The sequence below is a fragment of the Rhipicephalus sanguineus genome, unplaced genomic scaffold (assembly GCF_013339695.2).
Source record: "Rhipicephalus sanguineus isolate Rsan-2018 unplaced genomic scaffold, BIME_Rsan_1.4 Seq173, whole genome shotgun sequence".
Classification (NCBI taxonomy): domain Eukaryota; kingdom Metazoa; phylum Arthropoda; class Arachnida; order Ixodida; family Ixodidae; genus Rhipicephalus; species Rhipicephalus sanguineus.
The window spans coordinates 12770-40001 of NW_023614682.1; the positions used below are offsets into that span (position 1 = coordinate 12770).

A 27232-nucleotide genomic window follows, 5' to 3' on the forward strand; every position below is an offset into this window, starting at 1 on the left:
GTTTAATTTGCACAAGTGTGGCACTTTCCTTCATTCAGCACCTCCTCAAAAGCGAGTTCATACGAGTGAAGGTAGTGCCTTTCAAAGAATATGCAGTTGCGACAGAAAAAAGATTAGCACAAGTGGGCAATACTGCAGCGGAAAAATTGCAACACTGGTTGTCTTGTTCACCAGCATTACAAGAAGAGAGTAGCAAACAAGATCTACCTGTTAAAGTGAAAATGGCTGCCAAAAAAGAAGCCCATCCTAAGCCCAATTTTCGTATGCTATTTTCGATTTTGTTGTTACTGTGGTAATCAGTCACTTGTGCAATCTTTTTCTCCGACTACTGTATGTAGTATTCCTGCGGGACTTAACCCTTTCAGATGCCACCTATGAAGAACTGTTTGTAAATGCATCAAATTGATAAAATGTTATTTCAAGGCACTCGATATTACATTGCAACAAAAATAATGTCATAATATGTTAATTTATTTGTGTTATAGCAATCATTCCTAATTATTTTGTAATTAAATATCTATTTATTCTAAAGACATTCATGCTCTGTTTTTGCATAAACAGAATGAAATCTCAAGCTGGAATTATAGTACAAATTTGTTTTCGGTTATGTCCATGTTGAGCATAGAACTATACTTTTGATGCGGGTTGTGGGAAGCGGCACGTCGAAAGACTTGTTGAATGTAGTAGTGCCTTGAGCAAAGTTATCATATGCAACAGTACACTGCAAAATGAAGTCAAATAAAGACAAATTTATTATGCAGGAGGTTCAGTTCATCCAAAGCTCAATATATCTTGCTCTTTCTTAGCCCCTAGTGGACATAAATAGCAAAAACAAGTGGTGTACACAATTGTGTACATAGCATTTTAAACAGTTAATAATAGCTGAGATATAAAGAAAGCAACATGTTTACATGCTTCTACTCAACACTTTTTTTTCTGCTGATGAGTGGCAATGACATTCTTCAATTATTGCTACTTTCTTACTTTTTGCTTTCAGTCAGGCCATGTACCATCAAAGTCAGTGTCTAACAAAGGTGCTGAAGAGTCGGGAGTGGTGATAGAACTGGCAGGATGCTTCAACTGCCACTTCCCTGTTTAATAGAAGGGTGTGCATATGTTGGCTATAAAAAGTCTCTTAACAGCAAGCACCTATGAGCTGTCACATCATGAATGGATTTCTACTGTGTTTGAAATGTGTGGCAGTGTTCTTCTAGTCACCTGACTTAAATAACTAGGCGCACCTTCCTTCCGAATTTTATTTACTGACTAACCTGTGCATTTCACCTACCATGCTTTTTGCTACAGTACACTCACAGAACTCAACAAGCATAGCACTTAGCTTTGGAATTAAAATAGCAAAATGTATGTTTGACTACATTCACGTTTTGCTCTTTTTACTTTAGCTGGAGCAAAAAAAAATAGTTCTGTCCACATTTACTGTCATTTAAATATGTGAGCTGCATTTTTGGAGTAGTATCGCTCTTATTGCTTACTAATTTGCCCTTACTGAATAAGCTGTGCTGGCAAGGTGACAACACAGGTGTTTCGTCTTGTGTCCTGTTGTCAGCACTGTTCAATATGTCAAACTTCAACCATCCAACCCAAATTTGCAATATTGATCTGTTTAGCATACATTACTTTCATGCAGCAGGAGTCTAGCATTGCCAGCTGCTAATGCACGAAGTGTGTGTTTTAAGAATTGATATATAGGAGCCTTGAGTACTACTAGCTGTCAAGAACTCTTGTGGATCCAAGTTCAATAGATGTTCCATCTGCAGTTGCCAACCCTGGTACAAGTGATTCCTCGAGCAATGAATCTGAGTCTGATGATGACAATGCCATGGAGGAGTTGGAAGTAAAGAGGAAGCACCCATACCGATTACATCAAGAACTGTGGTACAATGATCCTGGAGAAGTAAGTATCAGCACAGTTTGAAGAATAAAGATTACAGTCAACAAGCGATTTTTTTTGGACGCCAGATTTTTTGGGGGCGTGCATTATTAATTTGGATGCTTTCGCTGCATTGCTACATGCCATCATAGAGTCAATGTGTAAGGACGTCTGAAATGTCATATATAAATGTCTGAAAGTCCAATTTCTTGCATTTTCTCCTCGGATTGCAGGTCTGAAATGGCAGGCATTGATTGAAGCCACCATTACTGTCATGTTGATTATCCTTGTTTATTCAGCCTTGAACCAGTGCCCTTGTGTGCCTATCTGTTTGTAGCCAAGGCAGTTCTGACAAGTGAGCTTCGTTGCAATACAAAGGTGTTACACAGAGATGCATGCACAAGATATTACAGTGAGACATCAAAATATTACAATGAGAGATACTAAAAATCTGAAATGCATGGGTGCCACTGCAATGGGACATTGTCGGTGTTTCTTAAATATACATGCATGCACCCGCTGTCTGCTCTCAGTAAAAACCTTACTAATATGTACCCATTTTAAACATTCTAGTGGTTAAAACATAGTTGCTCAAACTTCCCAGTTCCCTCTTCGTAGGGCCTGTTATTGTATTATGTACGTACCGATTAGTGTGTACTGTGACCACATTGGGTGTGGCTGACACCACAGTTTGCCACAAAAGATCTTCCGCCTTTGCAGTAATGGAGAGACTGGTCAAAAAAAAATCTTTCTGCTTTGGCGTGAGTGCAGAGAAATGCGCAAAGATGTGATGGCGGCCCCCACCAAATGCGCTAGTACAACTTATTGCCAACAACATTGTTACAATAAGCATCTTCAACTATCTGCTCAGTAGTGTGTGTGGTGTACCGCAGTTGTAAGCATACTACATGCTTTTAACTCTTTCCGTACCGCCGGGAAAATGGGTGTTTTTTGTAGGTTGCACCAGATTTTTTTTGCTGAATGAACTACTGCACCCAATATTTTATATAATACATAAATGAAAAGCAGAATGAATGAACTTTTGACGCATACAATTTTCATGAACTAGATGTGTGTTATGCGAGCGGTATAAACTGCCAAATGCAAGATTGCGGGACAAAATTGAACAAAGTTTGTATATGATGCCTATTAGACAGCAGTACATTTTGTATATCTCACAATTTCTGTTATATTCTTTTCTTAGTAGATACAAGCGTGCCTCTACAAACTTTGTGCAGTTTTGTCCTGCAATCTTGAATTTTGCAATTTGACTGCACGTTCTTGCTTAGTAAATATTTGTAGCGCCATCTTTTGGACAGCGGCATGAGTGCTTACGATGATTATCGCATTCTTTAGAGGTGGCAGCATTATACAAAGCAACGACGTGCACATTCTGCAGGACCTATTTCCCTGCCTTTGTAGAAGGTTACGATGACCTTAGTGAAGAGGAAAATTACGTTCCTCCATCCGACAAAGAAGAAAGCTCAGCTCCGATTCAGCATTCACAAAGACAACACAGTGAATGGCAGATTCCGATGACAGCATTCACGAAGACAATGCAGTGAACGGCAGCTTCCAACGTGCGTATCTACATGCCCAAAAAAACCCGGGCACACTGTGGGGAATGCTTTCAGTGATACCACACAGTCTCGAAGTACCGCAGAAGGACTGGAATAGAAGAGAAAGGAGAAGAAATAAATACCTTGCTGTCCGTTTGCATATCTGTGTGTTTTTGCACGGCACCTGAAATTTGGTAAAAAGTTCCGCACCAAACTGGTGGCAACGTGGGTGGAAGTTTAGGACTACGAAGGGTTAACCGTTATTTCAAGATATCAGAATTCAACCTAACGAGAATTTACCGTGTTATTTTTCTTGCAGATGAATGACGGCCCTTTGTGCCGATGCAGTGCCAAGGCTCAGCGGTCAGGCATTCGGCATGGAATTTATCCTGGGGAGGAGCCACTCACTTCCTGCGACCCTAACACTAATAACATTGGGCGTCTGCACCATTATCGTATCGTAGTCACTCCACGTACAAATTTTGCTGTGAGTACATGTTTCTCTGGCTTGTGTTTGCTGCACTTTGCTACTGTGTCATTTGTTTTCCGAATCTCAATCATTCTAGATTTTGACAGATAATTCAGGGACCATTGCCCCTGACTATACTCCATCTGGGTAGTTTTTTACACTACTGTGTGGGCTATGAATGTAGTCAAATTGAACCATGCTATAATAAAATTCACAACAATGAAATTTCCGCCTTAATAAAGAATTTTCATCTCCCCGTCAGCTGCCCATGGATAATGATACAAAAAAGGTGTCTTAACAACGAATAATTTTTCTGGAGGTATTTTGGATTCAACTAGGTTTGTGTAAATGCAGCCAGATAGGGAGGGCAATCTTATTCGGATTCCTGCAAAGTTCCGGCAATTTCGCAAAGGCTTGGGTCTTGTTTTCGCAGTACGAACACATCACAAGGCCTGTGCCTTTGTCTGAAATGCACTATGCAGTACTACCGTATTTACTCGTTTCTACCGCGCCCTCGATTGTAACGCGCACACGTTTTCGGCGACCAAAAAAAAAAAGTAATACATCGATTGTAACGCGCACCCATTTTTTCGTGAGAGAAAAGAACAAAAAAGTCCGTAGGAGTCAAACTTTATACATTCAGAAGAACAAGTACAGTGAAACCTCGTTAAACCGTAGTTGGCCGGAGCTCGGAAAAAGTACGTACTAAACGGTAGTACTGCTTAACCGAAATAGCGTCAGGTCGCCCACTTACCTGTTAAAAAAAAAGAAACCTTCAGGGAGTGCGATGAAAGGACAAAAAATGTGCTGTAATTTATTAACTTCGCGTGACAAAGTCTGTAATCTTCATTTGACGACGCGGCGGCCTAGCAGCAACGACAGCGGCCTCAAACTCACTTATGCTGCGAGCCAGCTTTTCCGCCAGCCCCCTCTTCTCGGCAAATACCCGCATGACGCTGACGCAGTGCGCAGCTTCGGCCACTGTCGGACCTGGATCACCCGTGTTGTCGCTTTCCATGTCGTCCTCATCACTTATCATTTGGCGACACTTCGACAACTGAGGCAACAATAGCTTCGTCGGACATGTCAGGAGATGTCTGCACATCGCTGTCTGCGTCTCTGAAGTCGGGGAAGGAAATGCCTTCCGTAACGCCCTGCCGCTCCAGAACTTCAGCTAGCAGAGTTTCGCAAGCGTCGTCTACGATGTCCGAAGTCTGGTCGATGGTGTCACTAGAGTCATCTGCGTCGCCCGCACACACACTGAAGCCAGCACGCTTGAAGCAATTTTGAACTGTCGTTGCTTCAACCTGCCGCCACGAGTATTCGAGCAGGTGAATCGCGCCAATCAGGTCGATGGAGAATAATTTGCCACATTCAATGGCGAGAAGAAATCTGCGGAGCAGATTCTTCTTGTAGAGCTGTTTTACAGCTCGAATGATGCCTTGGTCCAAGGGCTGGGCAATCGCTGTTGTGTTTGGTGGCAGCAACGCCAACTTCACAGCCGTCAGGTTGTCCAGGGCGACGTGCGCCGAAGAACAACTCTTCTGTTCTTAGCCGCAAAACGACGATCGATGAGGCGCACGTACTCCTCAAAGAGTTTTGCCGTCATCCATGCTTTGGTGTTGCTGCGATAGATGACCCCTGATGGCAATCGGGCGCCTTTAAAACATCTAGGCTTCGCCGACTTTCCAATCACGAGGAGCGGAGTTTTGTCGGTTCCAGTCATGTTTACACAAAACGCCACTGATATTCTGTCTTTTGCATGCTTGCCGCCGGTGCACGTCTCGCCTTTGAACGCGAGCGTTTTGTCTGGTAGCAGCTTAAAGAATAGCGCCGATTCATCCATATTAAAGATGTCATCAGGTGCGTAGTCTTCCAAGATGTTCTTGAGCTGACCATTTTGCCACTGCTCCGCGCCATCCACGTCAGCAGCAGCACCTTCTCCCGAAACAGTCCTCGTGGTAATGCCGTGCCTCGCCTTAAATCTGGCCAGCCAGCCATTGCTGCACACGAAGTTGTCATGGTTGAGCTGCGAGGCAAAAACCAGGGCCTTCTCCACGAGCAGGGGTCCGCTGATGGGCAGATTTTTCGACCGTGCAGCTTTTAGCCACTTCACCAGCGCCTCCTCTACATCCGAAAACGCCGAACCGCGTAGCCGGCACCTTTTCGCAGTTGCAGCAGCACTGCCGAGCAACTTCTCTCTGGAATTCCAAATTCCACACACCGTGGTTAACGGCAGGTCCTTTTCGCGTGCCAGCGCCGATTTTTTCGTGCCACTTTCAATAGCACGAATTATGTCCAATTTGTCCTCTATTTTCAGCACTCGATGCTTTTGTCCCAGCTTCGGCATGACGGCAAGTACGAAGCAGCACAAGCACACATACACAACACGTGAAAAATGACGCGAGAGCTGTACGGAGAACACGTATGCACGGCGCCAAAGGAACAAAGAAAGCAAAGCAAGCGCACACCGTGTTTGCGTGTTTGTGCAAAGCGCCATCGCGTGGACAACACCAGAAGCCTAGCCGGCCGAGTGCTTCTTGTTGCAGAAAAATCCAAGAGATGGCGCTCACCAACACAGCCGCTATCATCATCAACAGAAACGAGCGAGGCATGTTTCGATCTCTGGGGCTTGCTGTTCTGTCGGGACGCCCAGTGGGGGACTACATGCCGCGGCGAGTGCGCAACGAAAATTGGAAAAGCTACTTATTAACCGATACATACGCGATAAGCTGGTACGGTTTATGCGGATACAAAATGCATTATGTTCAATGTCCGCCGAGTCGGGGATTTGACTTTACTACTTTTAAAACGAAACTACTGTTTAAGCGGGTACGGTTTAACGAGGTTTCACTGTATTTGGGTTTTAAAGAACTAAAGTTTCAAAAAAGTAAAACACAAAGTCAAAAAGCGGGCCTTGCAGCTAAAACTGTCACCACTACGGCGGCGATACGAGTCGCGTAATGGATCAGTCCTCGTTGCTGTCGTACAACTCCTTGTCGCTGTCAACGCTCTTCGATTTCGGGAAACCGGCCATGCCTTGGTCCACTGAAACCTTTTCGTGAAGCTTTGCTGTAAAAAATCTTCTGCTTCTATTTGCGCCAGTCTCGCACGCACGTTGCGGGAACTCCGAACGACCGCGATGCGGCCCGATTTCCGCCCGTCTCAGCACATGTAATAACTATTCTTTTAAATGCTGCAACGTGGTGCACTCGTCGAGTATTTGGAGTCGGCACTTCCATGCCGTCGATGTGAACGCAGAACGGGATGACAATCTCCTCGGCACACGTACGAACTGAAACAATAATGGCAGAAATGGCCAAGGTGCGTAGGAGGCGGCCATTTTGAAATGCCGATGGCAATACGATAACAGAGTTTCTCTCTTTTTTTTCGGTACTCGATTCTAATGCGCATGCAATTTTTGGACTCGTTTTACCGGAAAAAAGGTGCGCGTTAGATTCGAGTAAATACGGTATGTGCTCATCCTAACTATTTTCTCATCATTGAGCTGCGTGGCAATGTACTGTATTTATGCAATTGTAAGTTTACTCGAATGTAGGTCAACCCCCTCCCGAAAATTTCTAATCAGAAAAAGTGAGCACATTTCACAACGGAAGTTTATTGACGTATTCACTCGACTGACTGCATGTCCTCACTTGTCATCGTCAAGCAAGCCCTCTTCATGAACTTTGATGCTGAGGTCCTGCTGGCCTTAAAGTGCATGCTCAGTATTCCTGCTTCCGAAGCGAAGATTCGGCCTTATTGTGTGGCCATTTTGCATGTCACTAGCATAGACCAACCGCGTGGCTCAGTCATGGGTGCCACAAGCTCTGCAAAGCATCCTGACTTCAGCCCACGAAAACTTCGACACTTGGCCTCACATGTGAACATTTGGTCACCGTGCAGTCGCTACTGCTGCACCACCTGTTGAAAAACTATGGGTGATGCAGCAGTGACACACCACCCATAATTTATCATGAAAAAATATATGTTTCTATGCATTGTGAAATTATACTTATTTAAGAATTTTTAATGCATGCATGCTTGTGTGTTTGAAATAATAACTTTGACCATAGGGCATGAAATCATAGATATCACTGCCAGGATTGGTGAAGGTCTTGCGTCCAACTCACATGTGCATTGTTACATGAAATCACCCATTTGTCTATGTTGGCATGTTATAACAGAGTGTGGTGCATTATACTGAGAGCCACAACTGTGCTTGCTATGATTAATTTTATTGATGTTTTAAATTTTCTCCCATCTTTTTTTCTGTTTCTTCAAATAGATGAAATGCCCTACCACCATCAAGCACGATGGACATGAATTTGCATTTGAAGGCTTCTCTCTGCTTTCGCATTGGCCACTTCCAAAGCTTCCTACATGCCGAGTGATCAGATTCAACATTGAGTATGCAGTACTCTACTTGGAAGAGCAAATGCCTGAGAACTTTACTGTAGAGGGCCTCGAGCTCTTTACGCGTTACTTGTTCTTCGAAGTGCTCGAGATGCTTGACCTTGACTGGAGGGCTCATGGAGACAAGGATGGGTGCCCTAGGTTCCACTTCATGCCTCGTTTTGCACGAAAATTGGAAGGTGAGTGTTGGTTGTGTTGCTTAGTACAGTATTTGCTCAAGAATGTCATCTGTCGGCAGCCCTGTGATGTCTTACCATGCTCAACAAGAGCCGCTGGAGGATGGTCAAGGGCGGCAGTGCGTGCTACATGCCATCTGTGCCCCTAAATTTCTTGTCGTGTTGCAAATAAAGTTTTGGAGGTCCTTTGTTGGCATTTCACAGAGATTTTTCTTTTTCTTTTCTTTTTTCCAAAGTCTACACGTATACAATAGGCTCTCAGTAAACGTATACCTCTTAAACAGAATTGCTGTTTAAATGGAACTGCCTCTACTGTGATTCGTTTCATACTTGAATTCTACACTCCTGTTCACCTCTCAATAGTAAATGGAACTCTTTTAAACGGAAAATATTTTCCTGGTACTTTGAGGTTCGGTTTGACAAGCGTCTACTGTATTTGCAATAAATATGGGATTTAATAAAGATAATTTTTATAGTCTTTGTAACTTGGTTTTGTAACCTCTGCATCTATATGCCTTGAACATAGAAAAAAAAATGTAAGTTCTCTTATTAACTTGCGAGTGGTTATTTTTATAACGCACAGTTTATGATAAATGGCGCAAAGCTGTTGCACCTGTTTTTGTTCATACAGCTTTAGCCCTGGTCATATTTTGTGCTAGCAGCATTTATTTTTAATCGAATTTGAGTGGTGTCTTGGCAATTTTCGATGGTTAAGATATGTTTTATGAAGGCTGGTGAGATGCAGAATTATAGTGATGTCAATTTGACTAACCATGATTGAAAATTAATTGTGAAATGAGCCATTGCAGAGGCATCATTATGTGGCACAGGTTGTCTGGGTCGAATGCCCTTGTTGGGGTCATTTTTCCACCTCACTCCTTCATTTGAGCCCTCCATGGTACCATTTTTTTAATTACTGTCAGTGTTAAAGGGACACTGAAGGCAAATAACAATTTGTCAGACTGAAATGTCAATTCTTGAGAAAGTCGAAAACATCAATAATATGCACAGCGGCGCTTTAGTAATCGAGAAATTGATATGAATGTAGGCACAATTTGCACCACCAGTGAGACATTCTGGTACTGTTGCCCAATGCTGTAGAAGGCCCTCAGTACAATTAATGTAGTACTCAAACTATCCATGATAAAAAAGAACATTGCAGTGCATTGTAAGACGGAATAAAATGCCATTTGTGCTTTGCAGTTTGTTTCATGGAAAAAAAAATCACGGTTTCACCGCAAGGGCGAAGCAATGAATGCGATAGCAACAAATTGTGATGTTATACGAAGTGAGGCTGGCAGCTAACTCTTTTGGATCCAATCTCGCTTAACTCTACAAAACGCTGGTGTGAGAGAATATGGCCGCTCCAGGGAGAGATGCTCTTTCTGCACAGTCTCTTTGCGTTGAGAATGCAGCATGTAGAAGGGTATACAAGCCGCGCGCTGATGGCTGCCGAGACAGCGCACGCGACTGCGCCCTTAGAATCAACGTTGAAAGTTTCTGCTCAAGCGACACCGCCCCCCCCCTCGCATCTTTTCATGCTTGTTCAAGACGGGCCGGGCGCTTCCTCTCTGCTTCGACGGCAAGCCTCCCGAGTGGGGTGATAGTATTGCATGCGCCCTCCGAGCGACGGAGATGGGCCGGCTCATTTGATTTTGATCTCTGCTTCAGCCGCGTCCATCGCCCCCGCTCACGCGCTTTTACCCGCGGTCAAACACACAATGCATGGGGGGGGGGGGGGGGAGGTGTTATCAATTTAGACTTTATACGGGACATGACGACAAAAACCCTTCGAGAGTGTCCATATAATTGCTATCGCAATAAAAGACTTCTTGACATTACCCTTGAGATCGACGTGGCTGGTCCAAAAGTTCCACTTTCGCCAGGTCTCAGGCAGTAAAGGGTGGGCATGGTGAATGCTACATCACAAGCCTTTTCTCGGAAGTGGGCAGTTTGAATTGGGCTAATGGTATGCAGACCACTAAAATGTGATTTTCTTTCAAGCTAAGCATTTCCTTGGCACAAAGAAGCAGTATGAGGTTTCTGAAATGCTATTTCAACAATTCACGTCAACTTAATATTTGCCTTTAGTGTCCCTTTAATGTGTTAAACATTTAAGCACTACATGACTCAATATATTGCCACTGCAAAAATGTGCCATGTGTGAGGCATGTGCAGTCAAGCCCTGTTATTTCGAACATGCAAAAAGAACACCTCTCACTTTTGGTATAGGGCGTAATTCAGTAGACTGCTTTTGACGTTAAGTCGCCGGCATTGAAAATATCCACACAGTAAGCAGTAACACGCTAGCGATCATTGTGAAGCAGCAGATATTCAGAGGGCCTAGCTGGGTTGAAAATAAAAACATTACATCCAGACATCACACATGTTCAGCAATTATCCTTACTGACTTAATTACTGAATGCACACAAATGTGGCCATTGAAACCATTTTGTGGTAATGCAGTGGTGGTACTGTTGCTATTAATGTGCTACATTTCGTGAAAACTGCTATATCCATGCTACATATGAGATTTAACTTGGGAGAGGACTAGGCCAACGCCAGGCAGCGTAGAGTTGCATGCTGGAGGCAGTAGGCAACCGTGTGTGGCGGAAGGGCGGAGGAGTTGCACAGGGGTGCGCAGTGCGGTAGGCATGGCATGCATGTGCAATGACAGGCGTAGGGAGTGAAGGGGTCTCTGCAAAGTGAGCTGCATGGCTGCATGCAGTGTGGCTGAACTAAATGCGGGCTGTGTGTTCGAGAGAACTCAACTATCTTGCCGGTCTGTGTAAGCGTACATCACAAGCTGTTACGGCACTGCTCCAAAATGTGGCCTACAAGATTGTGTGAAACGGCAAAACCGTGCAGTGCCACCTCAGTGGCTACAACCGACAAGACTTGTGGTCACCACCAAATAGCGGTTGTCACCATCTGATGTAAAGAAGAGTGCTGTCACATGTCCTGCCTTTCTCGAAGCTCCACGAGATAATTAAACTCAGCGTTCACTCATGCGTAATTTAGTATGGAGATGTGCCTGTGCTGTCATGCATAACTGTATGCGTTTGGGCAATTTTGTGTTTTCACTGGGCCTTGCATTCGTAGAAGTATATAGTATACGTCTCCCAAAGGCTCCCTTCAGGAGCCATATACAATAACTCCATGCACTCGTACCACTGGCGTGGGCTTTGTGGAAGCGGAGCACCAACCTGTATCACGGCAGCTTTCTTCATGACCACCACATTTTATGTTTTGTGACAGCGCACGTGCATTATGTCCAAAAAATCGAGTAACACCCTTTGCGGTAGGCACCATTATGTGCTGGTTATACAGAAGTCTTGTGAGTCTGTTTTATCACAGAGCACCCACATGGCTTCATGGATTAAGGGGGTGGTGCCGCAGGTAATTGTGAGGAGCCCTGAAAAATCACTAGGCTACTCAATTCCAAAATATTTGTTGCAGAAGCAAGCAGTGCCCTCACTAAAACATCTTTATTTGTGGTAAAAACATCTAATTAGGCATCTTATTCACCAAGTCTAGGATAACATCCTTCTATTCTGTGGTATCCCAAAACAAGTGGCAACACCCTATTTCTTGCTTATGGTGATTGCTTACAAGATACTAGCGGGGTTGGCGAGGGGACATAGTTTTTCTCTTTCAAGATTGCTTGCAAGATAACCAAGAAAGCCTTACATTTTGTACTATACTGTGATTAACTGTCAGCTTACTAGTTGCCACCATGCAGCACGCAACTTGAAAAGTGTGTTCTCAAGAAACCATATGTATAGTAGTTTAACCATTGGACCCCTAATGCCCACAGTAGTTTCTATTTATTCAGTTAGGCAATTAAATGAAACATTTGAGACTTATTGAAGTTGTGAATAAATATGTTTCCTTATATTGGAGGTAAAAATGTCTTGTTCTATGAACATACAGTTATAAAAAGTTAAATATTCCATTATATTGAGGTCGAACTGTATCTTTTTATGACAGCAAGGTACTTTGTGCTATAAAAAGGCACTCATTGAAAATACCAGTAATGTTTCAAGCTGACACAACTTCTCTGCTGCTGACTGAAAGCCACATTTCCAAGTCCCCTCATCATGTCAGTTTTGCAAATCAGTTTGTTTCATACTTTTTTTGTTGTTGTTTTGACGTTGTACTGTTTACTGCCTTTCAAGAAGCATTCTGGTTCATTCAGGTTGTCATTTTAGTGCTGCTTTAATGGCAAACCAGCATTTATTCATTCTAGTAAATATTTAAATTTGTACTCTATTTTTCTTGTCTGGGCAACATGCTACTAAACTGAGGACAGTTGCTCCAAAGCACAATTTTTTTATGCTACAAAGTGTGCTCCAAAACGCTTTTGGCAATTCCCATCAGAAGTAATGGTAGTGGAGAGAAAGAAGAGTGTAAATAGAAAAGGAACTTGCAGTGCTTAATATTGATATTATTTCTCACTATTGCTACCATCCAGACAATGGAAAGGAGTTGCTGTCACTGAACGTTGTGCTGAACTACCTTCTGAGCAAGAATGTGCCGCTGGTGTCAGCTGCAGAGCTGCCCCACCTCTTCGAGACATCCCAAAGCAAGTGGCAGGCATATGCTGACCAGGTACCAACTTCTTTGGGTGAAGGGCTATGTTTTCAACTGAGTAAAAATTGTGATCATGAATGCTTTAAAAAGAAAGCCGATAACACTTAGAAGCTATACAGTAAAAGCTCATTAATGCGGATTTTACGGGACCGGAAAAAATGTCCAAATTAACCGAATGCCGAATTAACACATGAGCAGGAAAAACATTAAAATCAAGTTGGAGAAGCATACCTTTATTTGCTGAAGTATTTTGTAATGGTCGTCTGCGTTTTTGCGCAATTCTGGCTGACATTACCATTTTTCTTAACTCTTACAAATGACCAACAGCACGCAAACTGTCGGAAGTGCTCAGGCAAACATCCTCTAATATCAAAAGTGCCTCCGAGACTTCCCGTGAGGTGTGATGAGGTCGCGGCTGCATCTCCTCGCATGACTTCGTCAGAATCGTGGTCTTCCCGGGCACCCGTGACATCATTAATAATTTCTTGATCAGTCAGGAGACCAGTCGTCGGTCGGTCATAACGTGCTGTCGCAATTCGCCGTTCTTCAGAGCTTCCAAAATTTCCACTTTAGTCGCCAAGTTCTTCGCTTCGTATTTCTACCGCTTTTCCGGCGTTGCCATCACTGTAGCGCACGATGGTGGTGACATGCAAACACGGTCACAACGGAAAAAAAGAGAACTCCGAAAGAAGAGATGGTGCCGACACAACACAAGGGAAAATGGCGTCGGAGGCGCAGTGGAGCGAAGAAAGAAGACGCCGACGTTCTGTGACGCTGCGATCGCCCCCACTAGTTGATGACGATGGCGATGCCACTCAGGTTTCGGTTTCGCTCCAGTGGTGCCAACGCTGCTTTACCACACTTTGTGTAGCAGCAGCCGTCAGCATTTGTCCAAATTAAGCGGTGCGGAGCCGAATTCTGACGAATTAACAAAGGTTTGGTCCCATAGATAACCATGCACTTTGGCAGGGACCGATAGAGCTGTCCAAATTATCCGAATTTCCGAATTAACGGGTGTCGAATTTACGAACTTTTACTGTATAGGCCATTTAAAGGCATAGTAAGTGACAAACGACAAACATTTTTATTACCTGCATACTTTCTTCATGTCACTTGTTTGCCAAATGTGTCCCTTTATTTTTATTATGAACACACTTCGTATACACTTAGATTCGTTTGTCTAACAGCGTATTAGATAACGCTACCTTTCAGATCCTCTTTGTGTATAAACATTGAGTAAGACATTCTGGCGGGCTAGTTGGTTCATAGCTTTTAGACATTATGAAACTGAGCAAGAAGACGAGGACACGAGTAAAGAACACTGCTGAATAAGAGTGCAGTGCAAAACAGCGGACAAACAAACACCGCAAATCGTGGGACCAATTTCACTGAGCTTTGCGCATGTGAAAGAAAGCTCTGTGAGATTTTCACTTTCATTGTTTACAAGCTGGCGTATTATTACTGTAATCCTTTTGAGGAACTAGCGATAACATATGTAGGCAAGTGATTCCTTTTTTGCATTATACTACAGTGTGCATCTACCATACGGTCACTGTTTCAGGCTCCGAAGGCCATAAACAGTGTCCTTATGCAAAGAAAGTGTCATACATACAAAACTATCAAAGCTTTTGCAATTTAAATCACGCTGTGAAATGGTTTTTAAGTTAACTTTGCCTTAGTACAGGTGTCATGCAGTGAGGCCTACTAAGTGTAGGAAGGGGCTACTAGCATTCAGGGGACATACTAGCACATTGTTGTCTTAATTACACACGTGCAGTATAAATAACCAGTACCATTACGATTGCTGACATCTAGAGACTTTATTGCCAATCATTTAGAGTTGTCTATAACGTTGCTGTGGCCGTGATCAACAATAAAAAGCATGCAAGAGTTTTCGTTTTCACATCCGCGCTCCCCTCTCCCCGTGTATTTGCAAATCTCCCAATTTTCGAGGTCCTCAGGCTGGCAGGTATGAAATAGAAGCGAATAAGCACATGCTTCTTCTCTTCGGCCAGCATTCAAAATAGACATGCAAGCTAATGGAGCACATGACAAATAAAACAGTACATACTAACAACATATGGGTCCATCTTCCACTGCTCAGGAGTGTCGGTTTTTCTTAGTGCTTTGAAGTACAGCTGAAATTCGTGACGAAACTCGGTTTTATGAAGTTTCCAACCTAACAAAGAAATTTAGATCCATAGGGCTCAATATCATGATCAACCCAAATTAACGAACTAACTTCGCCACCAAACCTGATTTAACAAAGCTTTTACAGGAATAACCGAGTAAAAAAGTGATGATTTCCTTCCTGTGTTGACAGAGGCTGGTTTTCCTTTGAGCATGTCTTGGTTTTGGGACGTAAAACCCCAACAATTATTATTATCGAGCGTGTGCATTTAATGCTATCACTTTAAAACGTCGGTGTGCCCTAATCATGGTCTTAGCTTTAGTTTCACGAGGCTACATGCTGCAGCCATGCATGGAACAATTGATTCAGTAGCCCTCTCAAGCACCGGATGGTGCTACGGGCAGCGGTGGTTGACTTCGTTATTTTATAGTTCATGAGACAGATTGCACTAACCATCACGTTGCAGCTTTCTGGCTCGACCTGCTCGCACAATCACTGCACCTGTTTGCTTCTCCGCATATCGGTAGCCCGTCATTGCTTCACGTAACCGTCTATCTGGCCTGCATAGCCCGGGCATGGTGCCCCTTTGTCCGGGTGTTATGGGAGGCTCCATGTCCAGGCCACTCTCGGGCCACCCTCGTGGACTTTTACATGGGCAGATGTAGATTTGTGGTAGCTTTTCATTGTCGTTACATGACAGCTTTAGATTTCGAAAAGCAGAAAAATTCCTTTCTCGATTTTATGAACTTCCCGATTGAACAAAATAATTCAGTCGTGGTCATCACTTCGTTAAATCGAGTTTCAACTGTATTCTTTTTGTGAGCACTTTTGAGGGGGGGGGGGGGAGGGGGGGGGGGCACATAGCTTCTGTATGCCCTTATGGCAGATTACAACAATGTGAGGCCCATTCTTCATCTGATCTGAAAGTGCTGCCCTCTGTCAAAGCAATCAGATGCCAGAAGAGGAAACACATCATTGCGTCTTAGGTTGTAAACAAGCAAGGTGTGCACATGCTAAGGAACCACCGTACATGCAGCCATGGCTGATGGCAGAACCCAGAGCGGACCCAGGCTGCAGGAGTCATGTGATCAGATCGTTGTAGCGCTCTGGGGTTGGAGGTGAGAGCACCTCTGAGTGCTCCGTACTGAAGAATAGTTCTCTGAAAGAACAAGCCAAATGTATTCAGAGCGCTCTGGCGTCACACATCCCATTCACCAACCGTAACACATTCCAGCGAAACATAGCATTAGTGTGGCAGTAGCAGGGAAATGCAAGTCGCTCAGCATTCATACTTGACAAAACGCATCTCTGAAAAAGCAGAGGGCGAACAAAGATAGGTCCCCACATTTGCAAATCAACCTTTTTTCGTCTGCGTTTTTTAGAACAGTACTTGTCGAGCATGAATTGTCGGTATTTTATATCTGGGGTGAAAGAAACATTCTTCACGGTAGATGACACTGCAACCCCATCAGTGAAATGCTTTGTGCCCTGGTGCCAATCCAGGTAGTGGTGTGAAACCATGTAATAAGAGGGAATGACCAAGTGTGGAGAGCAACCGGATGGCAGCGCCTGTGCATGTCCCTTGCAGGTGAAGGGCATGATTGTAGTGAATCCTGGAATGAAGCCATGTGCACTTCGTGTGGACCAACTGGACCGGGAGCTGTGCAATGAAGAAGGCACTGTGTTCCCTGAGATTGTACACTTTGGCATCCGACCACCACAACTCAGTTATGCTGGAAATCCCATGTAAGTGCTTGTTCTTGTGGCTGTGAAGTACTACAGAACTTCTAAGACAGCAATATTAATAAATCTTTTCGTTCACTCCCACACCACAGCGCCACCGGCTTAGTGTATGTTTCCTATTGAGTGCTTCATCCGCTGCAGGTGCAACCATGGTCGCTGGCGACTCGATTGTATATCGTGTGCTCGTAGTTCTTAAGGCATGCACAGCTTACACACACCGAATTACAAAACCTAATGTTTGCTGCAGCCACTGCAGAAGAAACCTAGCTTGCTGATGCCTAATCATAAATGGCGACACTTGGTTCTGCAGGCATGTGGCGACATGATCATCGATAGCACCCACGCAGTTAACGTATGCCAAGCAGGCGCTGATGCCTTGGGTCACAAACAACACGAATTATCCGATTGTCTGTCTGAATTACCCAATTTTCTGAATTAACACGGGCTGAATTAACAAGCTTTTACTGTAGAACCTCGTTCGTACATTCTCATTTCATATGATTTCTCAGCACTGATGTTCACAATCTAGTACACAAGAAAGACCAAAAACAGTTATGATTTTGCTTTACCAGCTCGTGTATTCTGCCGAACACAAATGCTCAGTACATTGGCAGACTGCAGTTGTGTATATGCGTTTCAACCCTACATGAACAACCAAACGTGGCAGCTTCCCTATAGTAGTCCCCCATCCTAAGAACACCATTGCACATTGTTTTTTCTTCAGCTAGCATTAAATACCGTTGCGCGTGCGTTGTGCATTGCATTTATAGCTGTCAACTCTTTCACTGTGAACCCTATTGCAATCATCGTTTTCATAGTCTGATATACATTGCAGGTGGTGTACAGCAAAACCTCATTATAGCAAAGCCATATCTGACACGAAAATATATTCATTATAGCCAAAAATTCGTTATTAGCATATGTTCATAACACTGTATGAATGGCAGTACAATTCCCAATTTACTTCATTATAACCGAAAATTTGTTATTTCCGGATTTGTTATATTGAGGTTTAGCACGCAATTGCTACATTGGCTGATCAAGTTGCATGCCACACTTGAGCATTGCTTGTAGAACCAGGAATGGCACTGGCAAAAAAAAAAACAGCCCCTATTCACTGCATTTGCAACACTTGCGCTCATCCATTCTCCTACTGCGCCGATGGCATTGCCGAAGCATAAGCTTTCATACCTCAAGGAAAAGCTAAACATACTAGCAGTTGTTGACCACAACATTGTTATTAAAACTTGGACTGCCAACATTAACTGTCAATGCACGTGGCTTACTCACTGGGCTTGTGATCACATAGTTTTGCTGGTATGAGCACGTGTGATGCTAAAGATGCAATAACTGTCAGTCACATAACATGCCTTTACGGCTGAGCATATATGTGGTATGCATGCTGTATGCTGTATATGGAGATCATGTTGTGGGTTCAAGACAAGAATGCTAGAGACTTCAGTAGTATGTGCCGTCTTCCTATGCACCTATTGATTGATGTCATGCATCCTGCTGAGTTTTGGAGGTGCTGCATAGTTAAAAACAAGGGGCAGAGCAGAACAATCACTTTGAGACAAGCATGCATGTCACACACCACCCTCCCCCTCTGCTCTTCTCATCAGCACTTTTGCTGTAGTGCTCACAATCATAGAGTGAAATTCACCCACATGTGTATTCTTGTTCATTATATCATGCTTTGGTTAATAAGTGGATGATTAATTACTGCAAGTTATATTGTCCATTTGACTTCAACCTTTACTTTGTGTAGTGCTTTTTTTACCTACCACGGTGTTCTAGTGGTTATGGTGCACAGCTGCCGACCCGAAGGTCGTGGGTTCGAATCCTGGCTGCAGCAGCAGCATTTCGATGGAGGTGAAATGCTAGAGGCCCTTGTACTTAGATTAAGGTGCACATTAAAGAACACAAGGTCGTCACAATTTCCGGAGCCCTACACTACAGCGTCCCTCATAATCGTGTCATGGTTTTGGGACGTAAAACCCCTACAATTATATTGTTGTGTATTACTTTATTATCAATATCCATGTGTCTTCTTTCAGGCAAAGCATCTATTTAGTAATTTCAGGTAGTTCTTCATTTCTTATGGTGTTTCTTTTGATAAATCTATGAATGAGGTTATACTGTATCTCATGAATTAGACATTCTTCTTACATCAGAAATTCTGCCAATAATTATGTGACTTATCCCACCTGATGTGACTCCACTTATCTTCAAGGCATATGAATGTTGCATTTGAAGCACAAGAGTCAAACGGTGTCATAGCATTACCCATGGCATTCATGGTTTGTGTGTGGCATAGGGGACAACAGATCTTGTACCTCTGTCAAAGCCAGCGCTTGCCATTCCCCTACCAGAGAAAGCGAAGTTAATCCAAGTGGTCCGACCCCTCCGCACTCCTCTCTTCTCGATCTGCTGTAGCGTGCACATGTTGCATGTGACGACACTTTTGTGTGTGTGTTTGTATTCATATAAGCTCCCCTCAAGGCCATGCTTGCAATGCTCATGCTGCATGTGAAACGTATTTGTAAGTGGGAAAAGCAGTGCAAAAGGAGACGAAGCACAAGCGAAGAAACACACAGTGCAAGCACCTTTGGTTCGTGATGCTGTGTCTGCAGAAGACTGGTAATTACCATTCTTGTGTTGTTAACTGCCATAACAGTGCTAAATACAAAGGGGTTGATTCCACCTGTAAAATTCTACTGGTTTCCAAATAGATGGCACCAAAAGAGCAAATGACAGGCATGGATTAATGAAGTACACTGAACAATGTAAACATTTTTTCATTGCATGCGCTGGCAGTGCGGAGTCAGAGATTACGCAGGCAGAGAAAATGAGTATGTGCATGAGGCATTGAACATAACCGAAGTTCACTGCTGTTTTACTACTGCATTGATCAATCGAGTTACTGGAAAATACACACCCGCGTCTTGGTCGGCATAACACTAAATGACAGGCGTAACATTAAGATATCGGAAGACAGCTGAATGTGTCAGTGAAGAAATGGGGATAGCCAATATTGTCGTAATATTGGCATTGTCATAACCTCATGACTCAAAGGAGCAGAGGTCACCGACAGGCTTTGCGAGTCACAGGGCCGCGTTGGCCTTCACTGCGTTTCATCTAGCACACACGCTCAGCCTGCAAAATGCACTAAGTGCAGTGCAACCTAAACACACAGTAGTCTCTTGGCACAAACGCAACACTTTATTTGCCTTTAGCAGCAGCCCCACACACTATAAAGCCCACTACTGGGTCGGCCCGAGAGCAAAACAAAAAAGGGACGCCGCTAGCATGTTGCAGAGGGCAGTAGCTCACCTTGACACACTGCTACAGGAAAAGTGTCCCTGGCAATTATGCTACACACTCTCACAATGACCAGTGGGCCTGTTCATGAGAGTTGGGACAAATCTCCATATGCTTGGGCCTCTGATAACTGCAGCTCGGCGCAGTACATCTACGCACGAGACTGCTCTTTGGCTTAGCGTATGGCACGCACTTGCTGCAGGTGCCAAAGCACATCAGGCAAGCACACGGGCAAGCACAGTCCAAGTGAATACTACAGTCAAACCTCATTAATACGTACCCGCTTTAAACGCACTAATGGTTAAAACGTAGTTCTGACGAATCCCTGACCGAGTCTCATAGAGATTAATGCATTCACTGACCACTTAAGCCGTAGTGGTTTGTCCTATGCATACCAGCTAGTGCGTATCTGCGTGTACCGCGATAACTTTTTGTGCCATAAATGTTTACAATGCCGCTGAACTTGCCGACGCCAAAATGTGTTGCTAAAGGCCTTCTATCTTTTCTAGAATCGCAGAGATCAGTCGATCAATGATTCCGACTTCCGCGATATTGCGGCGACATCTTTGTGGATAAGCATCAGGAAAGAATAAAGACGTGATGGTGGCCACCGACGAACGCACCAGTATGACCTACCACCGGCAACCCTATCACCTTCAGCTATCTGCTCGGGCACACGTGTGGCGTAGCGCTACCTTAAGCCTACTGCATGATTTTGATAGGCAACAACCTGAGCACGCTGGGCCGCCGATCGCTGTCGCCTCGCTGTGCGGGACAGTGTTCAAGTGCACGCCGGTTTGTAGAAGCAAAAGCAGCTTACTGTTGCTGAGTTGAGCATCACAGGCGCCGAGAAACCTCGCTGCATTGACAATGTCACGCCAACGTGTTCGTACAGTACAGCAAGCGTAGCGCTGTGGTAACCATACTGCATGGTTTTGTTAGGGGGCCGCCCAAACGCGCCTCCGTCCGCTACTTAGGACCGCTAGGCCACATGGAGATGCGGAGTGCAGATCACTTGGAGAAAGCTCGCCATCACTGCGATAACTCCACTAGCTAATCACCGCATCTGTGCACGGTCTGGAGCGGAGTGCGTACGAAGAACACTCCCACGGCAAGCGCGTGCGTACTGTACAACAAGCGGCCCCGCACCGCAGTGACAGCGTGAGCTGAGCAGGCGATGCGCTGCATGCAACTAGCCAGGGACGATCAGCTCCACTCGGCCGTACCGTGTTTCCATGAAACTGTACTTTTTGCTTAGTAGCAGATCACAGTGCAGACGTGTACACATGTATTGTGGAGAGCCGATACTGCCCGCTCTGTCGCTATGTCAGCCGCTGCATATCGTAGACCCTGATATACTTTCGAAATGCTCCTTGGCGTCTCCACCATGCGCTATCGGACGATCGTGCAAGAGCCAGAATCTTTTCTGCACTTTGGCAAAAGAAAGAAGAAGCGTTGTGGTGGGTACTTGAGGCAATATCAGCTGTGGTACTGTATTTATTTCTGTGTTGGCGGTGATGGCGCACGACAGGAGATGCAAATTTGTACTTGCTGGTTAATGCGTACTACTGTTTAGTACGTAGCTATTACGCGGCCCCGTCAGGTACGAATTAACGAGGTTTCACTGTACAGAGGCTGGCGGACGGGGAGGAAAACGTGACTTTACCTTGTGCTGTTCAGTAGAAGAGAGACCATCCTCCTGCATGTACGTGTTTCCGGCCACACCAAATCCCGTGCCGACCAAACTGTGCACAATTCCACCTTTGCGAATCAGCTCATGGCAAACAGTGGCTTTCCTTTGCGTCCTCACCAATGCGCTGTCGTGGGTGAAATGGGATAGGGGAAGGGACAGCAGAACAGCTAATGTCCATGCAAAGGCAACAGGCGTGCTTTTGCCCCCCCCCCTCCCCCCACCATTAAGTAGAAGAATTGACATGGGCAGGTCACATGGAGAATTGACGTGGTCACCAGGAGAGACAACCAATGATCAGTTAGAGCCACAGAATGGGTACCAAGGGATGGGAAATGCAGCCGAGGATGGCAGAAAGTTAGGTGGTGTGGCAAAATTAAGAAATTCATGGGCATGGAAAGGAATCAGCTCGCACAGGACAGGATAAATTGGAGATCATTGGGAGAGCAGAGGACCTGCAATGGACATAATATAGGCTGTTTATGATGATGACATATATACTAGCTGCCTGATAGTTATTCCTATAACTGAAATACATTTGCTTGTTTTCTACTTTAATGTAACATTACTACATTATACTTATTGCACTTTAACCCTAACAGACGAAGTGGCATTCTTTTTGACAGATTTCTGGGTTGGAATTCCCGCACATCAAATGGCAATGATTAAAATGTTCATTGCGACTCATGCAGAGTGCGACATTAAACAGAAAAAAGCGCAAAAAGTGTCTTGCTCTGCCATGCTCTGTTGTTCTCTGTTTATTTAACCTGTGGGCACAAATGGAGGGATACTAAATTGTTTGTGCACCTTCATGCACCACAAAAACACCCGGGGTCAGTGTAACAAGTGTTAGCTAGTCTTGGAGCAAGCCTATTCAGCTCAAATTCAGACATTTCCCCTCTTTGGGGATTGAGGTGCCTCCCCTTTTCACCTCATCCCCCAGCTCGCGCATTGTGCCAGCCCCGAGCCAACTCTCTTGCCGGGAACTGCTGCCAGAGGCGACATGGCAGATACTGCTTCTGTTCCACACTTACTTTCCCGCAAAAACTGTGCTTACCATGTTACTCCCTCCCGCTGTTGAGTCACTGTGCTAGCACACATCATCGGGACACACTCTACCTCACTGGCTCCTGTGACGGACCTCGGGCACCCTCTCCACTCGAGCTTTCTTCCGCCTGGCACTCTTTTGCTGCAGACAGATGCTCACAGTCCTGCAACGAGTTGGTTACGTGGTGCCCTTGCCCACGACTTCTTGTCCGTGTGCTCTGTTGACCCTTCCTCGTGTTAGCCGATAACGCTGCAGGCACAAATAGTCTTATCGGTAGTCTTATCGGTCTTGCAGTGATCCTTCTTTTGTCTGCAATCCGTGACTGTTGCACTGCTACCACATCCTGAGTTAATAAACCCTCATTTGTTGATGATCTGCCATGTGTGCTTCTTCTGTGCTATGCCTGGGAGTCGATGAACCCGGCCGTAGTGCATTGCAGTGTGGAGGAGCGTCTCATCTTTCCCTGACTGTGCTCGTAGGGCATACCTCGTGCAAACCCATTTCCACAGGCTGGAAGATCGACCTTCTAAAGAAAAATACCAAGGGGTTGTTTGCAAAGTGTCACGCTCTTAGCACCCAGGCAGTTACAAGAGCTTTCATGACAGAACCCTCCAACACAAAGACGATATGCAGAGAATGGAAGCGCAGCCCAGTGCTTTTGCTGAGAACTGTAAGAAATGTGACCATATAATCGATTTCTATGTTGCTTTTGTTGTAGACATCACAACATAGCTGGGAAGGAGGCTTCTACTCAAGTCTTGGTACATACAGAACACCCCCAGAAACATTAACCGTGCTGTGGTAGCGATGCCCACTGTATGCATGCGCAACCTTTGCAATTCGATGGTAAGGAGGAGCCAACATGAGAGAAGAAACGATGACACTTCCACAACCAAGACAGTCAAGCCCTGAGGAAGGGGTCAAACGTGTCCAAATATATCGGGGTCATCTTGAAACTGTGGCTGGAGCCATTCCAGAATCTAGAACGCTTTTATGAAGCAGGCTACATCAGCAGGCTCTCTTGCCTTGAGCAAAATCTTGAAGGATTGCTGCTTTAGTACAGATGAAAAGTGCCATGTATCAGTCTGTGCATTGGTGTTTCACACCATTATGCTCCATATATGAAATTGCTCTACAGTGCCTGGAATGTCCATCTCGTCACATTCCACAAGTTTGAATTGCACGCTCGACCTGCATTTTTATAGTTTCAGCATGGGAATGAGTCACATAAAACATGCATGTGATTCTCAGATGACCTTATTTTCCAAGACATCACTGCCTGCCCTGCACCCTCCCAGCCTGTGCTTCCTGCATCTTGGCCTGCTTTTTTATGCCACTGCATCTGATTGATCTTTTCATATCAAGTGAAAGGAAATGCAGTGGTTGCATTATGAGGATATCGTGAAAAAACATGATGTGCTCATGATGGCAGCTTTTTTTTTTTTTTTTCATTCCCCAAGTTGGACATAATTCATCGAAGGTCCCTCATCCTGTTTCTTTAATATGCTTATCTTTGCCAAAATGCCTGCCTTCCCTATTGAACATTTCAATAGCCCTCCTTATGGGAGATACCTGCAGGCAATACAGGCATGTGCATAGCAGTCATATTATTCAACAATGGCCAATATCATGATGGAAAAACACAAGTTTTGGCTCATAGAAATTTACGGATACTGACTGAGACCTTAGGCTGAGATAAAATTGACCAAGAAAATAAAGTTAATGGAAATCAAACTGTACATTTACAATATCTGTGTACGAACCCTCCAGGTACCAAAAAGCATGGCGAGACTATGTAAAGTTTCGCCATCTGCTTGCCAACAAGCCCAAAGTGCTTTACACTGACCGACACAAGCTACTCCAGAAGGAAGTCAAGCTTCAGGAGATGAGACTCAAAAGGTGAGGCTACAGCACTGCTTTTGAAGTGTAGATGCCACTGCTTCTAAGGTGGGACTATTAAGGTGGAGATCTCGACAAGGGATATCAGAGGAGCAACGTGACACTAGTCAATGTGGGAAATTCTCCATTGACCTTCCTCGTTCACAATAAATGAAGCGATCACAGAGTGAGGTCGGTGTTAACAGACTATGTGACGTTCTTCGATGCACGTGTGCAAAAAAGGATGTATATGTGCTCAGCCTCAAAATAAACTTGTTGTCAGACAGTACTCATTCCACCCTCTTTCTTGGTCCATGTTCTAGCTTACGCTCCTTTTCCCCTCCTGAGTATGTACCAACACACCTAGCTACAAGTATTGTTTACAGACTGCTTTGGTGACTTGTACTCTTGACACTGTACTTCATCAACAGAGGTATTGTAGTCGCCTGATTTTGTGGTCACAGTGCTCAAACGTAGAATACTCATTCAAAATTATAGCTGGCCAATGGGCACTATGTGCATATGAACAGTGTGGGATGTCATCACTGAATATTATGGGGATAGATTTAGTGGAATGGTGGTATGTGGACTTGCCATGTTACTGTGATAGCACTGTAGTTTGTTAATCAGGTTCCATTAAACATTTCGCTTTACAATGGTTTTTTTGATAGGCTTTTTTTTTCTGTGAGTGTTCATAGCTTAATCACTGCAGAAAATTTTAGTATCCATATGCTACATGGTGCCAGAGTGACTGCCAGTCTTCTTTTTTTTTTTTTTAAGATGTGGAAACATTGGAAAGAAAACTGCATTAGAGCTGACTCTCCCAGCATCATGAAATTGCATGAAATTGCAAGTCAACAAACAGGAAAAGAAAAATAATTGAAAGCACTATGTACACATTTGATCGCCGGCATACAACTATTGTCTTTGTGGGCAGAGTAACATACAGGGTGGTCACACAGATCACCGCAGATAGAGTACAAACAAATATTTTTCATGCACTTACAGGTGATATGATCATGAACTATATCTGCTAAAATCATTACATGACCAGGAGAAGCATTCATATCTGTTACAGACAGTTCATTAGGTTTGTGTCCACTAGAAAATTCAGAAGTGCACTCACCGCGTGTTTCTGGTTGTCAGGGTGTGGCCGTGGTCCAAGCACTTCGCACAGTGTGAAAGGTTGTCTGTCGAGTATGTTCAACTGATCATGCAATTGAACATGCTGTTCTTTGTATTGCGGGCACTCTGTGATGACATGCTCCACAGATGCGTAGAAATTATCGCAGTGATTGCACTCTAGCAACATTCTTTGATGTGGCACAAGAAGTGAGGTTGTATGCCTCTAAGTGTAGACGATGTAGAAACATCTAAAACATGCGGCCAATCTTATGATTTGGTGGAGCTTTGTACAGGGGCAAAGACTTTGTACCACTTTGTACAGAAGTAAATACTTTGTGTGTTTATTGAATCATGTGTCTGCATAGTTTGTAGCACAGGGTGTACTACTTTGGCTACATGTGACTTTCCACTTTGTAACTGCTCTTTGTCTGAAGGTCTTTAGGACACTGCAAGATGTATAGCCAGTTTTTAGAAAATTTACATGCTGTATCTATTTACTAAAGTGTTGTAACGTATTCATGTGCATGACTTCTATGGAGAAGAAGTCATGCACCACTCTATGCAAAGCAGCCATTCAGGACTCATTTTGATGAGCCAAATTCTCTGCATGTTGTGTATTTTCATTTGAAGCATTAGTGCATTTAGTGTCTCATTGGCCTGGAGTTTTACCGAGCATTGTATAATTTCATGCCTTGTATTGCGACCTTTGTTATGTTTTCTGTTAGTTTTTTACATACCCCAAGTACTCATTCTGAGCTTTGTAAAATATGAGCCATTACATTGATTGAAGGTGTAAAATCATGATTTGCATTGACATTTATCATTGTTCTAATTCATGGAAAATTAACCAACAGGGAAGGATGCTTGCAGGATGTCATACCTGTGACTGTAGGATGTGAAATTTTTATGCTTACGCAGTCATGCGTCAATACAACCTTTTAAAAAATTATAGAATCTTGCAAGCTAAGTGTTGTGTAGTTGCCCAAACATGCTTTTTTTTTTCTTTCATATGGACTGCAGCAACTTGAAGAGGGACGTCACTGTGGTAGTAAGCAGTAAGGGCTTCTACCGCACAGGCATCATGTGTGATGTTGTACAGGTATTTAGAGGTTTCTTGTGTTCTTGTGTGGATTTGTTTTATGCATGTATCATGCTGTTTATTTGTTATGAATAGATGCTCATATTAGCATTT

The 27232-nt window shown here is 44.1% G+C and overlaps 1 protein-coding gene across 1 annotated transcript; it reads left to right on the forward strand.

Moving 5' to 3' along the window:
* Window positions 1–1004: 1004 nt before the first annotated feature.
* On the forward strand, window positions 1005–27139 carry LOC119376621 (ribonuclease 3; the record flags this gene model as incomplete). The annotated part of the gene is given in 8 exon segments (XM_049411453.1): window positions 1005–1017; window positions 1779–1915; window positions 3770–3937; window positions 8208–8514; window positions 12986–13122; window positions 16824–16981; window positions 24808–24936; window positions 27061–27139. Coding segments are annotated over 8 exon segments (1128 nt in total), but the record flags the coding sequence as incomplete, so codon positions are not given.
* Between the last annotated feature and the right edge of the window lie 93 nt (window positions 27140–27232).